The sequence below is a fragment of the Canis aureus genome, chromosome 26 (assembly GCF_053574225.1).
Source record: "Canis aureus isolate CA01 chromosome 26, VMU_Caureus_v.1.0, whole genome shotgun sequence".
In the NCBI taxonomy this organism is placed as follows: Eukaryota; Metazoa; Chordata; class Mammalia; order Carnivora; family Canidae; genus Canis; species Canis aureus.
In genome coordinates this window covers 12,338,057-12,357,821 of record NC_135636.1, presented here as the reverse complement: position 1 = coordinate 12,357,821, position 19,765 = coordinate 12,338,057, and the positions used below count along the sequence as shown (strand labels likewise).

The 19,765-nt window shown below is 39.4% G+C and overlaps 2 protein-coding genes across 41 annotated transcripts in view; one reads left to right on the top strand and one right to left on the bottom strand.

Moving 5' to 3' along the window:
• Nucleotides 1–941, bottom strand: part of LOC144297911 (uncharacterized) — a 147,887-nt gene extending 146,946 nt beyond the window's left edge. For 23 of the 37 annotated variants that reach the window (XR_013364826.1, XR_013364837.1, XR_013364815.1 and 20 more), the window contains exons 1-2: nucleotides 786–941; nucleotides 349–372 (exon numbers count right to left, since the gene is read on the bottom strand). Coding sequence is in view for 9 of the 37 variants with exons in the window: in XM_077872179.1 (XP_077728305.1) it covers nucleotides 349–372; nucleotides 786–799 (38 nt within the window). In the remaining 28 variants the exon portion in view is untranslated. Of the gene's footprint in view, nucleotides 1–348; nucleotides 373–435; nucleotides 528–785 lie in introns of all 37 variants that reach the window. The other 14 variants (XR_013364821.1, XR_013364823.1, XR_013364816.1 and 11 more) reach the window with 2 other exon arrangements.
• The window catches only part of MACROD2 (mono-ADP ribosylhydrolase 2), a 1,919,734-nt gene that overhangs the window by 1,746,411 nt on the left and 153,558 nt on the right, over nucleotides 1–19,765 (top strand). For all 4 annotated transcript variants that reach the window (XM_077872168.1, XM_077872167.1, XM_077872166.1 and 1 more), the window contains exons 10-11: nucleotides 11,395–11,439; nucleotides 18,680–18,763. In XM_077872168.1, coding sequence (XP_077728294.1) covers nucleotides 11,395–11,439; nucleotides 18,680–18,763 — 129 coding nt within the window. The remainder of the gene's footprint in view (nucleotides 1–11,394; nucleotides 11,440–18,679; nucleotides 18,764–19,765) is intronic.

Here is a 19,765-nt window from a genome sequence, read left to right as displayed (position 1 = left end):
CAGTTTGTAATTGTATGACTTTGTGCATGTTGTTTAACCTTTTTATGCTTCACTTTTATCATGCAAACACAGTAATGGGCCACTTCCAAATAGAATAAATAACAATGCAAATGAATATTCAGAGAGGTGTCTAGATCAACCATCATAAATTTTAAAATATCCATGTTTCTTCTTACAACTTTTTTGTTTTTTCATGTTTTTCTTATTACAATTTTAAGGAGGTACTTTAATCAGTGTGACCATCTTAATTAAAAAGTGTATAACTTCTTGTTACAAAAAATAGTACAGATATATAGTAAAAATAAATAATCAAAATTAAGAAGATACAAACCATTGAAAATGAGTTACCTTTTGCAGCTTGTCCTATAGGTCCTTTAAGATAGAAAATGCAAACAATCATAAATGCAGTCTTATCACTTGCTGTGTGTCACTTACCCCAAATCTTGAACTTTCTTTCATGTTATTATATATTCTTCCAAAACATGATTTTAAAGGACCCAGTGTTTATCCAAAACCATATTGATGAACTGTGGAATTATTATTGCAAATTATTCTCTATTTATAAAGAACACTTACAGAAAAGTATCTTGATAGGTAAATATTGGAATACAACCACAATTTTTTTTAAGAATACTTTTCTAGAAGTAGAATTACTTTTTCAAAACGTATACACAGCCAAGACACTTTTTATATTAATTCTCAAATTGACCATTATGTGTCAGTGTCCTATACTGAACAGTTGAAGCCATTATCATTCCCAGAATCAAAAATGTGAAGGCCCATACCTCTCCTTAAGCATCCTGAGTAATCAGGGTGTCAGTGTGGTGGGGTTCCAGTAAAGGTTCACTTCTGAGTTGCATGTGGCCATTTTCTTATTGTACCCTCATATTGTGGAAAGAGAATTATCTGGGGTTCCTTACATAAAGGCACTAATTCCACTCATGTGGGCTCAACCTTTATGACCTAATTACCTCAAGGTTCCACCTCCAAATATAATTACTTTGGGGGTTAGGATTTCAACATATTAATTTTGCAGGGAACACAAACATTCAGCCCCTTGCATTGAGTTCACATTCCTGTGAGCAGTATATGAGAGTTTACTTTGCCCCTGCTCTTCCCAATCGGGCACATTCTCATCTTTTGATGTTACCACTTTTATACATGAAATAAGGTATTTAATGGGTAACAATGTATATTTCTTTCATTTAGAGGGTGGCTTATCCTTTCTTTCAGTTAATTATTAAATCTCCAAATTTCTTATGAGAAATTACCAGTCATTTCCTTTGCAAATTTTTTACCTTTTTTATTGATCCCTAATAACTTTTTGTATAATAAGGTTCTTAGTTCTTTCAAAAGTATGTTGGGAGGAGTTTCCCACTTTGTTCTTTGTCTTTGTGGTATTATTCCTTTATAACCAAATCAATGAGAAATGGTAGAAAAACAAAAGCAAGATGAAAGAAAGGGGTGCCTGGGTAACTCTGTGGGTGAGGGTCTGCCATTGGTTCAGGTAGTGATCCTGGGGTCCTGGGATTGAGTCTCAGCAGGCTCCCTCTCCCTCTATGTCTCTGCCTCTCTCTCTGTGTCTCTCATGAATAAATAAAATCTTTTTTAAAAAAGATGAAAGAAAAATGTAAAAAAAAAAATGGAAGGAAGGAAAGAAGGGAGGGAGACAGGGTAGATGGAAGGAAGGAGGAATAAAGGTAAAAAAGAAGGAAGAAACCCTTTTTATTAGAGAATGAAGTTAAAAACTAAAAACTCAAAGATTAACTTTATTTTAAGCCTATGCACCTGATCCCATAAGAAATAATTTTATTTCCAAATAGGATTATTCTTAGTTCTACTCCTCACTTTTTAGGCAAAGCAATCTGCCTCTTGATTTACAAAGTATGGTAGGAAGACAAATGCTCTTCTCTCAAACATACCTTAAATCCCAGCACCTGTGAATATGTTAGGTCACCTTACAAAGGGGAAATAAAATTGCAGATGAGAATGGTGCCTAGGTGGCTCAGTGGTTGAGCATCTGCCTTCAGCTCAGGGTGTGATCCCAGAGTTCTAGGATGGAGCCCCACATGGGACTTCTCGCAGGGATCCTGCTTCTCCCTCTGTCTTTGTCTCTGCCTCTCTCTCTCTCTATGTCTTTCATTAATAAATAAATAAAAGCTTAAAAAAATTACAGGTGAGATTAAGGTTGCTAATTAGCTGACCTAAAGATGGAGATGTTATCCTATATTATCTATTATTATCCTATTATTATCCTCATTATAATTACAAGCATCCGGAAAAGTTAGAAGAAAGAGGTAGAAGAGAGTCAGTAGTAGATATGACTATGGAACAATGTTCAGAGAGATGTGGATCTCTGACTTTGATGATGGAAAAGAGGGACCATGAGTTGAGGAATACAGTCTCTAGCAGCCTAAAAGGCAAGGAAACAGTCTCCCCAATAGCCTTCTGAAGGAGCACAGCCCTGTGGACATCGTGATGTTAGCCCTTTGAGATCCAAGTCAGACTTCAAACCTACAAAACTATAAGATGACAAATTTGCATTGTTTTAAGCCATTAAATGTGTGAAAGTTTTTACAGCAGCACTAGCCAACTAATTCACCAGTTGTCTTTGCATAAGTAAAAGAAACACAGACAAACACCTGCCTACCCAGTCTGAATTGTACAATTTCCCCCAAATGGCACATCTGTTGTATAGAAAAAAAAACTACAAAGTGAAAGAATTCAGAAATTTCTTTAATTATGAATATTTATGGTGACTTGGCACATTTGTGCACATTTGTACACATTTAATGTTTGGATCCCATTGATGTTTAAAATTATACAAGACATGTTCTCTGTAATGTGACATAAATGAGTTGACTGCCTTCTTAGGAATTGGGTGCTAACCATTTCCACTTGATGGGCCTCAAAAGCTACAAACACATTTTGCCTTCAATGAAAATCCAGTGAAGTGTTGCTGTAACCAAGCAACCTGAATGCAGGAACAAGCAGCAAGCATAGAGTGAAAGCAATCCATCCCTTCAAAGAGGGGAATGTGCTGTGTGTGTAGCAAATGCTTATAAACAGCAGAACACATGGAGACCTGGGGACCCAAACCTTGACTAAGCAGAGTTTGATCTCATTAGGAGGGTCTGATAAAACAAAGCCAAGACAAAATGCTGCTTGGAGAAGGGAGATGTGGTAGGCATCTTTACAGAGCCCCCTGCACAGTGCTTCCAAAAGACCCTCCAAACGTTCTGGGCAGACTGGTTTCTGTTCTGTAGGTGAAAACATTGAGGCAAATGCAGTAGGAGAAAAAGCCCTTTTGAGGTATAGTATATGATTGAAATAATTCCCAATAAGACACAGAAGTAATAATAAAGATAGAAAATGAACAGTAGAGTAAATGAAATCCTCCCACCTTTATTCTTCTTTATCTGTGGCTCTAACTTGGACTCTCAGCTATAGATTTTTGAAGTTTTCACCTTTAGCTGCTATTTACTCCATAATCCAGAGCAGTTAATGATTGCTGATACCCTGTTACAACTGTCACTGTTGAGGTCATCGAGAACTCTTTGATGAGTCCAGCCTGGTTATGAAACCGGTGCATATTTGATCATGTGCCTCCACATGACTCTTTGCAGCCCTTGTCTTACTTAACTGGAAAGCCTTTATCCCATTGACCAGTCTGTCTTCTACTTCTCTTCCTGCCAGTTCTCTCTGGTAAATTCACCTGTACGTAGACCATCTGCAGCTGGCATCTCTAGGCATCTCCGAACTCAACACTTCTAAATTCAAACACTTCTAAATTCAAAATCCTTCTCATCCTATCTTTCTCCTCCTGAATCTGATAGCTCAGTAATTGGTGCCATAATGTACCCAGTTTCCCAAGCCAGAAACAGCAGAACCATACAGTTTTTTAAGCAGTGCCTTTTATTTATTGATTTATTTATAAATTAATGAGATTTGAGTGCTCCTCTTGACAAAGAACCAGTTGGGGTGGGGTGGAGGGGGACAATCTTTGGCTTTTTTTTTTCTAAATTTCTCCTAGTCCTATCAATTGCCTTGCGGAAAGTAAGTTTAGCAATTTGTTAAATTCCCTAAGTGCAGGTTTTCAACTTAATAGAAGAGCTCTACTCTGTAATGACGTCCCCTTTATCAGTCATTCTTTGCTTGACATTTCTGTTTTGTCGAGTTTCACAAAGCCATGAGCATACCAACATCTTCTGTACTTCATGGAAATCCTGAAAAGCTTAGAGTACTTTATTTTGGCTAATAATATTTCCTCTCTCTGCAAATGCAAATTGCTCCTAGAAGCCCTTGTAATGAAATATTTAAAAGATAAGAGATATAGAAGAAGTTTGTGTGAAGAAATTAAGCCTTAAAAGAGACGACTGAAGAGCATATGAAACAAAAGGCACAAGATTGTCATAATTGTTCTGCTTGACAGACCCCCATTTGTATGGATGTCCATTGAAATTTTGAAAAAGGAATTTTAGGGGCCCATCCTTTTTTGCCTTGGAGAATGGAGAGGCTGCCTTGATAACCCATAAGGGTAACTTTCTCCTTCATAACACACTCCTTTTTCCATGCAACCTACAGGCTGCTTTGAAACAAGTTTCCATCCATGTACATGTTGCTTAGCCAAACTTATGGTCCCAGGATTACATGGGCCACCATAACTGTGCCATCCAGCCACATGATAGATGGGTGATTTCAAACACAGAAGGAAACATATCTTATGAAGAGAACATAGTCCTTCCTCAGTTCCAGCAAACACCTGGTGTGGAAACCAGCTTTAGTGTTGGCTAGATATCATAAAGCAGCTCAGCTTGGATATCTAAAAGTGAGACATCTAATGTTTTTGAAAGCTTTTCCTCCAGCATACAAATATCACTATTTTTTACACCAATGGTTCTCCAACCACAGCTTGCATGAGCATTACCTGGAGGGCTTGTTAAAAGAGTGTTGCATCCCTCCCCTGAGCTTCTAGTTTGATAGATCTTTAGTGGAACCTGAGAATTTGCACTTCTAACAAGTTCCCAGGTGATAAGGATGATGCTGGTCCAGAGACCACACTTTAGACTGCAGTTCTGTGAGGTTTTGTAATCTGTTTGTTTTTATACCATTTACTTCCCAAAAGACTGCATGAATTATGGCAACTCTAAATAAAGGAGTAAGTCTAATCTCAAGTCCTTGCAAAATCCCCGGTATACTCTGCTTTTAAGCAAACTCTCAAATTCTGTCTTCCATTAAAGATGAAGTAGAGGGGGTACCTGGGCGGCTCAGGGAATTAAACATCTGCCTTCGGCTCAGGTCATGATCCCAGGGTCCTGGGATGGAGTCCTGCATCAAGCTCCATGTTGGGCTCCCTGCTCCGGGGGGAGCCTGCTTCTCCCTCTCCCTCTGCCTGCAGCTCCCCCTGCTTGTGCTCTTTCTCTCTTTATGTCAAATAAATAAATGTTTTGTTTTGTTTTTTAAAAAGGTGAAGTAAATATTATATAGACTTCAAAGTAGGTTAGACATGTCCTTAAAGGGGTTTCTGAAGTGTACAAAGCTGTTACTGAAAACTGATTTTTCATGGGAAACCAGTTAGTTTTCACAGTCATTTGTGATCAAAATAAGAACTTCAGTCATATTTGAACTTTTTGTGCAAAACAGAGTAATCTGAGAGAGGGGTGCAGGGAATAAAACCAGCACCCATTATGAAATTAACATCAAAGAGGCCCCGTGAGATGAAATGGATCCTCAGCCACTGAGTTGTTTCTGCAGAGGAAGGGAAGTTTTTCTGGAATCGGCGTTTCTGAACACACAGAACAATACCACCTGATGGATTGCTCTCGATTTCAAAATGATATTTGTATCACTTTGGCTAAGAACCTTTTATTTGATTTCTGTCCTCTAACAAAGAAGCATGATGCTTGAAGAACTGTTGAAAGGGCAGCAGCTCTGTGCCCATGCTCCATCAGTCCCCTAACTGCTTCCAAATTTTGAATGGCATGCCTCCTTATCTTCATAGCTTATCCTCTTCTTTCATATATTGCTTTTTTGTTCTCTGGCTTTGTTGGGAAAAAAATCTTGCTGGAAATGTGCTGCATAACTATGGCTCAAGTGAATACATTTTATAGAATAATGTTGAACTAAAGTGGATTTCATTAATAAGTAACAGCACATTAGGTACTTTGTAGACCAAATTTACTCTATGCTGGATTTTAATATAAATAATACAAAAATATTAAGCCATGTATTTTATAGTTTATTAGTAAATTTCTCTCATGAAAAATGTTCTCTCTCAAAAGCTGGTGTGTCATTTTCTGCTTAAAGTTGTTTAGTAACCCTGTAATTTTCAGGCTAAAATTTAAATTCTTCAATCTGAGGCATTAGGATTCTCTGGAGAAACAGAACCAATAGTGGATATAGATCTAGGTGTAGGTATAAATATAGATATAGATAGGAATTTATTATAAGGAATTGGCTCAAGCAATTATGGAGACTGCCAGATCCCAAGACCTACCATCAGCAAGGTAGAGACCCAGAAGTGGGGATGGCTGAGCTCCCCTGGGAGTCTGAAGACCTAAGAACCCAATGATGTCCTTTCCATCCAAATGTACAGGTTGGGTCCCAGGCAGAGCTAGTGCTTCGGTTTGAGTCCAAAGGCAGAAAAAACCCAATACCCCGAAACAAATGCACTCTGGCAGTAGTTCCCTCTTCCTTGTGAGAAAGTCAATCTTAAACCTATTGGATGAAGCCCACCCACATTACCAGGGCTATCTGCTTTACTCAGTGTACCAATTCAAATGTTCATTTCATTCAGAAATGTCTTTCAGACAAACCCAGAGTCATGTTTGACCCACGTCTGGGCATTCCATGGACCAGTTACACTGACACATACAGTTTGCCATCATACCCAGGAGGGAAGGTCTTTCATTATCCTGCTAGAATAGGCCATTATACCCATGTTTCCCCTGTAACTCCCTCCCCTCAGTCATTCAGAAGCTAGTTTTTAAATAAATAAATTAATTAATTTGTTTTTATTTATCTTTAAGATTTTATTTATTTGAGAGAGAGTGTGTGTGCACAAGTGGGGTGAGAAGCTGAGAGAGAGGAGGAAGCAGACACCCCACTGAGCAGACACCCCACTCTAGCCTAATGTGGGGCTAGATCTCAGGACCTTGAGATCATGACCTAAGCCCAAGACAGATGTTTAACCGACTGAGCCACCCTAGAAACTACTTTATTTCCTTTAAAGCATCTTGACTGTTCATAACAATGTGTTTTCAAAGATGTTTTTCCCTTTGTTTCCATGTGATGACCCTTTTCTTAGTTTGAAGTCCTCAAAAAGCAGAAGCTGAAACAAGAATTCAAATGGAAGTCATTTATTTGGGAGATGATCCCAGGAATCACCAGAAAGGAGTGAGAAAGAAGGACTGGAAAGGGAAGGAAAGCAGTAGGGCTAAATCATAAATTAAATTAACTATTGGCTCAATCCCAAGGTTGAAGTTGGGATCTGGGGGAGCTTCTCTCAGAGAAGCTTCAGAATTAGACTACCTGAGAAGCAGGGAAATGTCTACTTAAATGCAAATCCTGGCAGTCATTTGTGAAAAGCTGCCCTCTTGGGGGTGTTAACTCTCTGCTATTTCTCCAGTGGCCTCTGGCAACCCAGAGAAAGCCCTCAGGCAGAGACCCAGGGGCTGGGGGCTGGAAGTCAGGCTGGCAAGCACCAAAATGTCAAGGAATAAGGGGGTGTAGGCAGGTCACCCACATCTGTGGGGAATGCACTGAAGCCCTTCCTTCCCCCCAGCTAATTCTAACTCACCCTTTAGGATTCAATTTAAGAGACACCTGGGTTGCTTAGTGGTTGAGCATCTGCCTTAAACTCAGGGCATGATCCCAGGGTCCTGGGATTGAGTCCCCAGTGGGGCTCCCCACAGGGAACCTACTTCTCCTTCTACCTATGTCTCTGCCTGTGTGTATGTGTGTGTGCGTGTGCGTGTGCGTGTGTGTGTGTGTGTCTCATGAATAAATAAAATCTTGAAAAAAAAAAAAGGATTCAACTTAAAGTCTCACCTCTTCTGGAAATCCTTCAGAGACCTTCTCTCTGATTTAGCTGCTTCTGGTCTGTTTCCCAGTAAAACCTCTGCCTACCTGTACCAGAGAATCAGTTCCTTCCTCTTCTGATTGTTGTTTCCACTTATTTGTGAGCTTCTTGACATAATAGATAATCAACTCTATCTTCAGGGTCTCCCATAGTTCCCACATATGGTGTGGGTCAATAAATGGTTATTTAAGTAGTAAAAGTAGTGATAATAATGACACTGTAACACTAATGGCCAGTATTTATTGAATGCTCATTCCGTGTAAGCACTGTACCTGTATTACCAACTCTAGAAAGCCAGTACTTCTATTATCCCTATTTCTCAGAGAAGAAAGCTGAGGTATAGGTTTACATAATTTGCCCAAGATTGCGCATGTATATGTGATTTGGCCTGGAAGTAAATCCAAGCAGTCTGAATCCAGATCCTGGATACACTCTTAACCACTGTATGGATAAATGAGTGAAATGGATGAACACATGGATACTAAGCAAGTCTGATCCTTCAACACCTGGGGACATTCCAAGGATGATGCTATCAATGGAGTCTATAAAGTTCAAATATCAGCTCTACTGTCGCATAGTCCAAAAACCCTTCCCAGTTGCCTACTGGAAACAGCTAGCCCTCCCTTGACACCTTTTGTAATGCTGACTACTCTCTATTATATGTTCAAGTTTATCTGTGTGTCTTACTTTCCTTACTAATGATAAATTTCTAGACATCTGTATAATCTGATTCGTCTTGGTATTTTTCTATTTCCCCAGACATCAAGCCACACATACAAAAAGGTTACCAACAAATGTTTGCCACATGTAAAAAGGATACATAGTTGACAAGCAAAGAGAACTTTGACTCTTACTTAATCTTTCCCTGGAAACTGTGGAAGACTCTTTTTTATCCTACTCTGAGATTCCAGAAAGTCTGTTGTCATAGAGATGGTACTCTATATTTTAGATAGCTCTGAAAAATAAAATTTTGCTTAAATATATTAAGTTAAAAAATATATTAAGTTCAGGGAGAAATCTGTGAAGAGTGTACTTTGTAACATTTTGAAAATCCCTTAGCTAAAAAATTATATTTCTAAGAAAAAGATAATCTTTTTACCAAAATTATATTCATAGAAAAAAAGAAATAAATTATGTAGAAAATCACTAATGTTTCTAACAATTAAATGGAAGAAAATTTACTTCTTTAAAAATTAACCAAGGCCACCAAGAGTTACTTCCTAAGACCTCAAATTAAATGCATTTTCATTCCCAGTGACTGGTAGATCTATAATCTTCATTTGTAATTAGCACTTTGAAGAGTGTCACATTGACTAAATTTGGCTAAGAAATTACTAAATTTAAAACATATATCTGAGAGGAAATTACAAATCCTTACTGAGTCCTCATTGTTTGCAAATCATCATATGCATACATGCTGTCCTGGTATGTAAAAGATAGATAGGAAATATAAACATGGGAATTCTCCAATTTGACTAAAAAATCAGAGAAAATTAAAAATAAAACCTCAGAGATTTTATTCAAGGGAAATTTTTTAATGGATTTTAGTATATAAAATTAATTGCTTTCGGTACCAGAGAATACAAAAGAACATAAGACATAGTCTTTAACTTTGCAGAATTTATGATTGAGAGATGGGCATCTGCAAGACAGATGTGCCAACAAGTAGACTTCTCATTTAGTGATAATAATAACTCCTAGGTAGCACTTAATATTTTAGTAGCTGTCCTGGTACTGTATGTGGCATTATCTCATTTAGTCCTTACAACAGCTCTATGTGGGAAGCATTATCATCCCAGTATCTTATAGCTGATGAACCTGAAACTCAGAACTGTTGGGTGACTTCTCCAAGGCCATATGCCTAAGGAATGGGTGAGTGGAGGAGCCTGTATGCAGACCTCAGCACCAAAGTCCTTAAAGTTGATACCTAGAAGTCATTAAAAATAAGGTACACCGAAGAGACTATTTACTCAAACTGGAATGGATGGAGCAGACATTATCGTGTTATGTTTGGGCTTGAAGGGTGAGTGTGAACAGACATGGAGAAAGGCATTGCTTCCAAGACTGGGGTGGATAGAGGAAACTAACAAGAGATCTGAGAAAACAGAATCAGGCAGTGCGTGAGTGAAGGTGGCAGCATCAGTGGAATAGGGGAGGGGAAACTGAGAAAAGTGGTCAGGACCAGATACTTTTGGCCTCGAGTGTTACCCATAAAGAATCTAGACCTGTCTCATGAGGCAGACAGGAGTCACTGAACGGTCCTGGACCAGATCAGAGCCCTATTTTAAGACTGATTTGGCAGCTACATGTAAAGGGAGTTGGAATCAGGAGTGGAAAAAAGAGAAGAGCAGTTAGGAAACCACAAAATAGGGAAGTCTGAATTTGAGTTGTACCAAGTGAATAGAGAGAAAAAACATGACAATAAGACAGAATTTGGGGCACCTGGGTGGCTCAGTGGTTGAGCATCTGCCTTTGGCTCAGGTCGTGATCCCGGGGTCCTGAGATCGAGTCAAGCATCGGGTTCCACACAGGAAACCTGCTTCTCCCTCTGTCTTTGTCTCTGCCTCTCTTTCTGTGTTTCTCAAGAAAAAATAAATAAAATCTTTGAAAAAAAGACAGAATTTGACACTGCCTGGATGTAAGCAACAGTGAAGGAAAAGAGATGACAACACGTCAAAAGTTCAAAAAGCCACTGTCAGTCAGAGTGCAGATGAAGCATGCATCCTTGCCCAGTTATAGGGGTTTTCAGTGGGATCAGGGGAGTTGACTGGGAATGACACAACTGGGGTGGGGTGGGGTGGGGTGGGGTGGGGGTGGGCTGCCCTTGAATTTCCTGGTTTAAGGTTTGGATTCGTGCGTTTAGCAAACTAGCACTTGTCACAGTGCAGCTCAGGGATTGGCCCCCATGTCAGCCTACACTCAAATGGTGAGCTCCACGTTTCTTAGATATTTGAGGCCAGTGTGCATCCCTTTCATTGATACAAAAAGTGCAGCATTTAAAGTGTGTGATTTTAATTTTTTGTCCTTTTAGGAGTTGAAATGACCAAAGCAAAACATTATTTGTTGCATATGTAGTTTTGTTAGACATATATAACAATTTTTAAAAGGAAACATAAACCCTAAGTGTTAAAATTGTGCTCCAATGCCTATTTACATTACACTAATTTAGCATAATAATGTAAGACAATAGAAATGTATGGTCTACGACTCTCTTTTCTACTGAGTTTTTTCTTGCCTTTGAATTTTTATTAGATTGGAGAATTCTGGCTAGCTTTCATATGAGTTTTTCTTTGTCTTTTCCCTTTTCTAAATAGATGATAATAATGAAGAAGAAGGTGTTGACATGAAAGAAGACTCAGGTATTAAATTTATGATTTTATTCATAAAGAATAGGCAAAGATCATTTTGTTGTGTATGTATGCCTCATGATTTTTCAAAGAAAAACATAATAAGGTTGATAAAATAGGTGAAGGAGATTAAGAAGATACTTATCCTGATGAGCACTGAGTACCACCTGAAATTGTTGAATACTGTATTGTAAACTTGAAATTAATACAACACTGCATGTTGACTATACCAGAATTAAAAGAAAGAAATAGAAATGTACATTCAAGTTCATAAAATAAGAAAGTAGTTGTGTTAACTTTTATGGCTAATACAGTTCGTGTTTTTAAGAAGTAAATTTTGAGCTTCCTGAAAGCTGATGTAAAAATGGAACCTGATGTTATGTGCTATGTAGCAAATCATCCCAAAGCTTAGTGATTAAAAGCATCTGCTTATTATGCTCATATATTCTGTGGGTCAGGGATTCAGGCAGAGCACAGCAAGGCTGACTTGATCTTGCTGCTCTCCGAGGTCTGAGGCCTCATCAGGGAGCCGCAGTGGCTGGGGTGCTGGAATCATGTGAAGATTTGCTCATTCACATGTCTGGCTGGCAATTGATACCAGCTCTCGGCTGAGACCCGAGCTGGGGCAGCTTTCTGAAACACCTCTGCATGACCTCTTTCTATAATCTGGGCTTCCTCATAGCATGGCAGCCAGGCTCCAAAGTGGTTTCTCTAGAGAGACCAAGTGAGCCAGCAGGAACTCTACCCTTTTTAAGCCTCAGCCTCAGGAGTTGCACAGAAAACTTCCACAAAATTCTTTTTTTGTAATAGTTATTAAGAAGCCTGCCCAGGCTCATGGAGAGAGAAAATAGGCTCAACCTCCTGATGGGGAGCAGTGAGGTTTTGTAGAGCATGGAAGACCTGAAAACTTGCTGTGGCCATCTTTGGAAACTATATTTGGTACATATGATATGTTGTTCTATCAGAAATTAAGATGCGTGCCTACCCCTCAAGAAAGACTAGTGTTTGATGAGGGAAATCTAGTGGTTGCAGACATTGGATCTGGCCTAAAGTGGCCACTCAGTAAGTGCTTGTTAATGAATGTGTGAATCAATAGGCCTGAATTCAATACTAGGTCCTCCATTTATGGACTTGGGGTAAACATTTTCTCTATAAGCCTCAGCATACAGTGTTGTAACCATACAGTCTTATTTGGGAATTAAATGAGATATCATACCTGAAATGTTTCTTGGATCTTAGTAAACACTCACTAAAATATCACTTTTTTTCTTTCTCCTCTAACAGATATAGAACTTAATTCCATAGTATGAGAGATCCCTATTCCCCATTTTGGCAGTTTTGTTCTAGGCATGAAATGGGGCCAGGTTCAAAATTAAAATAGATATCTTAGAGGTTCTAATTTTCTGCAACCTGCTAGTCGATGCCAGAACTGATTAATGCCATCCATTAATCACCGGCAACCTCAGTCTGAACATCTCCATTAACAGGGAGCAATTTAAATTCTGAGGTAAACAATCTCTGTTAGTCAAGGTTTTTGGTTAAAATGGTCCTTCTCCTTATTAAGTTAAATATCTCTCTCTCCCCTGATCTTCTACTGTCTTCGTAGAAAATACCAGCAGTTCTTTTCTTCCTAACAGCTCACTGGAGCAGTGATCATAACATCTGTCTAGCTTCTAGCTTCTTTTCCAGCCTGAACATGCCTGAGTCATATGATTCCCTTGGTCTCCCCAGGGCATTGGATTCAGAGGGCAGGAGAAGTAGAGGAAGGATCTACAAGCCAGGAGCAGGAAGGAAAGAGGTTTTACTGCTGTAATAGCAGTTCCCTGCCTGTATATCCGTGTATTCACTGTTGTTTGACAACACCAACAGCTTTCTAAGGAAAGTTCTTGTGACTCTCAGCTGAGTGTTTTTTGCTGGTCACGAAAAAAACTCAAAGTGCCAGGGAGTTAATTTCCCTGGAGTAGCCCTCAGTCGATGATGGGCAGGAGTTGGTTGACCCCAGCAGGACACATCTGAGGCAGGTGTGTTGCAGTGCTGTCCAATCGAAATAAAAGGGGAGCCTCAAATGGGAGCCTCATGTTTAATTTCAGATTTCCTAGTAATCACATGGAAAAAGTAAAGAGAAACAAGTGAAATTAATTTAATTATATTTTATGTAATATATCCAAAATATTACCATTTCAACATATAATCCATATAAAAATTATATTAGCCTGATTTTTACATTCTCTTTTTGACATACTAAGTTTTTGAAATGTGTGTGTATTTTATATCCAACTCTCAATTCAGACTAGATACATTTCACGTATTTTTGGTAATGTGTGGTATTGGACAACGAGATTCTATACCATCACCCAGAGGTCCCCAGTGGAACTTGCTCACACCCAGTTTTGGCTGTGCCTTCCCTCTCCTGTCTCACTTCCCTACTCCTCTCTGCCATTTTCTGGGATAATTTCTTAAATTAAGTATTTGTACTCAAACCCTTGTCTCAGAAAATCCAACAACCTAAGACAAGGACTCTGTTTGCCTTTTGTAAAACATGAAGCCCAAGGTGAAATTTCAATTAGAATATCCATTCCTAAAAAAGAAAAAAGAAAAGAAAAGAAAAAGAAAAAGAGAGAGAGAAAAAAAAAAGAATATCCATTCCTATACTCATGAGAGATGCCTTATTTTTTTTTTTTAAATGTTGAAAAAAGACTTTAAGTGGTCACCCCTGTCATGGATTAAATTCCATGAATTTAATGTTAATTTCTGCTATTCTCCTTTATCCTGCTCACATGAAGTATCCCTGGAATATCCTTCAGCCATGGAGAATACTGCCCTTTCAGTCGGCCAGCTTAAGGACCTTATCTTGCTAAGGATCATTTGCTTAAGTGCCATAAGTACACATTTCTAGGCAGGGGGAGTTGACTTCTTAATGAGATACAGCTAGCTATCCAAACCACTAAGTGATTTTAAAGAAATCATTATTAATGCTAATGCAGAGCCCATAAGGTTAGAGTCAGCATATGAGGTTCGGCGGGAGGGAGGGGGCTTTAATTGGATCTTCATTTCTGATTTTAGTCTTGTCAGGTTTTCTGGAGGTCTTAGGTCCAGCAGCTGGATGCAGCTATTAAAGTCACACTCAATGGCCCCAGGATACTAAGTCACTTAGGTTAGAATGGGCTTGGGAAACTGCTCTCCATTTCCTAATACCAGAGTGCTGAAATCATGGGGGATTGCTGCATGGAATGGTTCCATCATGTGTCTTGCCAGACATTGGTGAACATGCTGGCTTCAGTTCAGATCTCATACTCAGGCATGCTGGTCTCTAAGACAGGTCTCTAACCAGGCCATTAAGTGCTGCCTTTCCCCTGTACCACCTCTTCTCTTCATACAACTAGAAATGCTGGAGGGACTTTTAAGAATGCAGCTGACATTAGTGAAGAGCTACTTGGGAGAAATAACTGGCAAAAAAAAAAAAAAATGCTAGTGACTGGTAGTGAATAACAATCTGAATACCAAAAACCAGTGAGGTGCTGGCAAACGGACTCTCTGCATGGAGGAAACCCCAATTTGGGGTGTTTACAATTTCATTAGTGTAAATACACCCACCAGCATGGTGTTCAAGCTATCAAACATGAGGTCAATGAATGTGGGAATTGAGGAGAGATAGGTATAGTCAGCTGGCTTACGTCAGCCCCAGCATACATCTCCTGAGCCAGATTTTAACTGAGCACATACCTTGTGCCAATCACTCAATATACATGAACTCATTTAAAATATGCAACTCTAGGAGCCATGGATTATTATTACACAAGACTTAAGAGAAATTAGTTCCCTGGCTTAAATAGCAGAGCTATTAGTTTGTCTGACCCCAAAGCTCATACCCTTATACTCCTGTCCCTAGACTCTAAGTATAGGCAGGAGCATCTCAGGTGGTGTGAGACAAGGCCATCCTCAAAGTGAGGCTCTGCCTCCATGGAGAATGATAGACTGGCTGAAATGCTTAGGATTCTCTTTAAGGCCTTTATCAGTTTCTTTAATCCTAGCTTAGAAAAGGTTTCCCCATGTCCTTCCATTCCCAAGACCATGCATTGTTGAAATGTGCCTGAACAAGAGATAGAAAATCAACAGCTACCTAGGCAATTCAGCTACATAAGAGAGAGGAGCACAGTTGAGTTCTCCAAGTGGCAAAGCTATGCTCATGGCAAAGCTCCAGGTCTCCATCTTCTGCCAGAAAGAGAGGCAACATAGACAATATGATATGCTGTTAAGGAGAAGAATGGGGTAGTTTGGAGGAATGTTCCTTCATCTTCCCTAGATCAAGAGGGAGAGTTGTTTCTGCTGAGCCACAGTATAAACCTGGGCACAAAGGCCATGTGTATCAATGACTTTCATTCAAGTGCCCCCATGGGTGTTAAGAAATGATACTAATGTTGTAGATGACTTCATAATTAACATGTATCCATGCCCACCCACTACCCAAGGAGGGCCCTGTCACTCTTTGCAAAAATGAAGCACTAGTCTTTTGGGGTACTTATCTCAAAATGTAGACAAATAGAGACAAATAGGTGTCTTTCAGAGATGTCTCACCAATTCTCCAAAAATTCCTATTCAGGTTGGGAAATCAGGTTAACTACCAAAAACTCACTTTCAGAAAATGTTGTTTTGGGTTTGACTCCCCAGCATTGGAAACCCTCCTCTTAGTCCCCGTTGCAGATGATGCATCAGAGGCATCTTCCAGAGAGTCTTAGAGTCTTTCTTTTTCCAGAGAGATTGCAAGTATTGCTCTGCCCATTTTATGACTCCTTCTGAGCACAGCATCGGTGCTCAGTGAGCTGTTCCAAGCATCTCATTTCTGTTTTTGCTGAACCCATTCCGAATGGTCAACATTCATCTCACACCTGGTGACAGAAGTTTGAGGGAGTTGCTAATGTAATCATTGGCAGAATTTTTCACCCTGGCCATGGTAATGATCTTTGATGTGACTTACTTGCAACCACAGAAAGCCTAACTTAGTGCCCAAAAACCTTTGTAGTCCATAATGCCAAAGTTTTTAATAGCACATCTATCAAATGCAATTTTTTGTTCTGTTCATTTTTTAATAAATAGGAAAAGAAAAATGAGTCGCCATAGCTCTGCAGTGTAATTTTAGAATCCTGGCATAAGGCGACAGCTGCTAAGAGAGTAAGAATTAGGCATGGGCCCCATTATAACTTGGCCTTAAAGAAAGGCCTGGCTAAGGGAGGAATAAAACCGAATTGGAAATGAAATTCTCAAGACACTACTAGGTACCAGGGACACAAGAGAGATTAGGAAAGACAAATGTCCTTTTCTCAAGAAACTTAACATTCTTAGGAGGTGGGATGGAGAAGGGAGACCTACAATAAAAAAAAAGAAGGGGACAAGATAATTTCAGATACATCAAGTGATGTATTTGAGAGACATTTCCCTTGCAGGTACCCCTCCTATTAGGAATTCATGGAGGGCCTTTCTTGGGAGCTGAATTTGGTTTGAGATTAAAAGCTGAGAAGGAGATGGACATAGGAATGTATGTTTTTGGAGGAGAAAGGGAGAAGAACAGCAGATGTGATGATTCTAAGACATAAATCAGACTCGTAATGACCTAAGAACACACAAAGGCAGCCAATAAATCTGAAGCCAAAGCACAAATAGGAGATGAGGCCAGAGTAGCAGGTAGAGCCCAAGTGGCATGTTGTCTGGGAATTGGATTTGGATCTTATTCTAAGACCAATGGTATTTAAACAGGTGAGCAACAGGATCAGGTTTATATTTAAAAGATAACTCTGGCTGCTACATGGAGAATAGTTTCAGGGAGGTTAGAAAGCCAGAACTCTACTGTAGGAACTCAGGTGAGAGATGCTGTTGGATTAGATTAGGGTGATGGTTGCAAAGGATGGACATCGTGGATGAATATGGGATGTTTTGGAACAGGGCTGATAGAACTTAACAGTTACCTTACTGGAAACGTGACTAAAAGGAAATATTAAGGACAATATCCCAGTTTGGGGGTTTGAATTCCTGGATAGATGGTGAGATGTGAAATACTGTGGAAAGAACAGGTTTGCAGACATCAAGAGTATTGTTCCAGCTGTGCTGTTTGAAATGCCTAATGGGATTATTTTACATAAATTTGAAATGCTTGGTGAGAGCCCAGTGAAGAGAAATCATTAGGGCTGGAGGAAGGGAGGCACCATGAAATCCCAGCCATGAAAGGACAATGGGGGAGGTGGTAGTTACAGGACCCAGGAGACAGAGAGGGTCATGTGGAAAAAGCCAACTAATTGGAGCTGTGACCTGAGATAGAGGGGTACAATAAGCCCTCGAAGGCTACTGGTAGCCTAGGAAGAAAGCCAGAAATTTCATGGGTATGTAGAGATCAGTCTCCCAGTGGAGCTGGGTGGAAGGTAGGGTAAAGGGTGGAGACTGGATCTGGAGGTGCAAGGAGAAGACATCCAGTCCAAATACCAAACAAGATGCCACACAAGCAGCAGTTGAAGATATAAGCTCTGAGCTTAGTAGAGAGACCAGGACTGGAAATACAAATTAGTGCCTAGCAAAGTATCTATATCTGAAGGGGATGAATTTAGAGATACTTTTCCTAAAACTGTCTTCAGAATTTTTTTTCAGTCTTCAGAATTTAAATTATCAGCCTCCTTGGATAGACTTGGCCTGGGGGTATTGGGAAGCATTGAGAAATACGGGAAACAAGTTACTTTAATTGGGTCATCTAGAAGTTGTTTAGAATTTGGATGACTAAAGAAATCTGTTAAATAGAAGGAGGATAATTTCAAGCTCCACCCCACCTCTCCAAATGAGATGACACTACAGCTCATCTAGCCCTACTTTGAGGATTTAATAGAACAAAAGTGCATTTTGGCAACTGCCAGTTAATCTGTGAAGTTTTAAATCAAACTCCTATGAAGAAAAAAAAATAATGATTTGGGGTTGCCTTATGGAGAATTTCTTTTAATTAAAATAAAGCATTTAAGATTTCACATATGTGTACATCATTAATTATGATCACAAGAAGATGTTTAAGCTGAAGCTTTAATGTCAATCTATGCATACTGGAGAGTCACAAGACTCTTGCCAAAATTCAGCTCAGCCAAAATGACAAGTGGATCTGTGATCAAGCTTCACTGTACATGTGGATTTACTGAGGAAAGAAAATAAGAACTTTAAACTTCAAAATAATTTTAAATATTTCTTATCTAACTAAGAATGTTTTAAATCTGTATTCTTCCAGAGGGGTTAGAGCCAAAAGGCCTATCTCCACCCCATAAGAAGAGCAAAGCAAAGAAGCCAGAATGTTCCAAAGACTCCAGTGAAGGTGAGTCCGGTTCCTCCTGTCTTTAAAAAATTACTCCATGAAAGGAAACTTCTGGTTAACTTTTAAATTAGATGTGTGCTCTCATGTTCAGATATTTCTAAGGGTTCAAAAATCACAGGAAAATTCTCTATCCTTTCCTAATATGTTTATTCCTCTCTGAATGTGACGACAAAATATCAGATTTAGGTTTAATTTTTAAAGGTAAAAACCAAGTTTGAAAAAAAAAAATTTTTTTTTTCTTATGATGTATTTTCTGTTCCTGCAAAGCACTTACAAGTTCTGGGCTCCATCATTGCCTAAGGGTGAAGGTGGAGACCTGGGTGTGATGAACAGTGCGGGTAGCTAATGCCTTATTGGGATCCTTGGCTTTGTTCACAAACACATCCTGAGTCCAGGGTCTACCTGAGCAATGGATGCTGGAGATGCTTCTGGTCTTTCATGTTCTCTTCTACTTTCTAGAAGCCAGTGTATCTTTACATTAAATGGACAGGTTCCACTGGGCTCAGTTTTCTGAGAAATAAAGCCAGTCTTTGGCTTACTTACAACACTATGCCACCTACAAGATATTCAAATTTTTCTTTTAAAATGTAGATCGGGTATTTTTTTTTTAAGGGAGCCCGTAACTTCTGGAGAATATATGAACTTCTTCTTCTTTTTTTTTTAAGATTTTATTTATTTATTCATGAGAGACACACACACAGAGAGAGAGAGAGAGAGAGGCAGAGACACAGGCAGAGGGAGAAGCAAGCCCCATGCAGGGAGCCCAACGTGGGACTCGATCCTGGGTCTCCAGGATCACGTCCTGCGCTGAAGGCCGCGCTAAACCGCGGAGCCACTGGGGCTGCCTGAATGTATGAACTTCCTAAAGGAAAACATATTTATGCTTTTTAGTTTCTTGCATTGGATCCTCACTTCATCCACTGTGAAATGGAGAGCATGATAATACTGGCCGTGTCAGCTGGGGTCTTTGGGAAAGAAGATGCCAGGATGAAATAGAAGTGC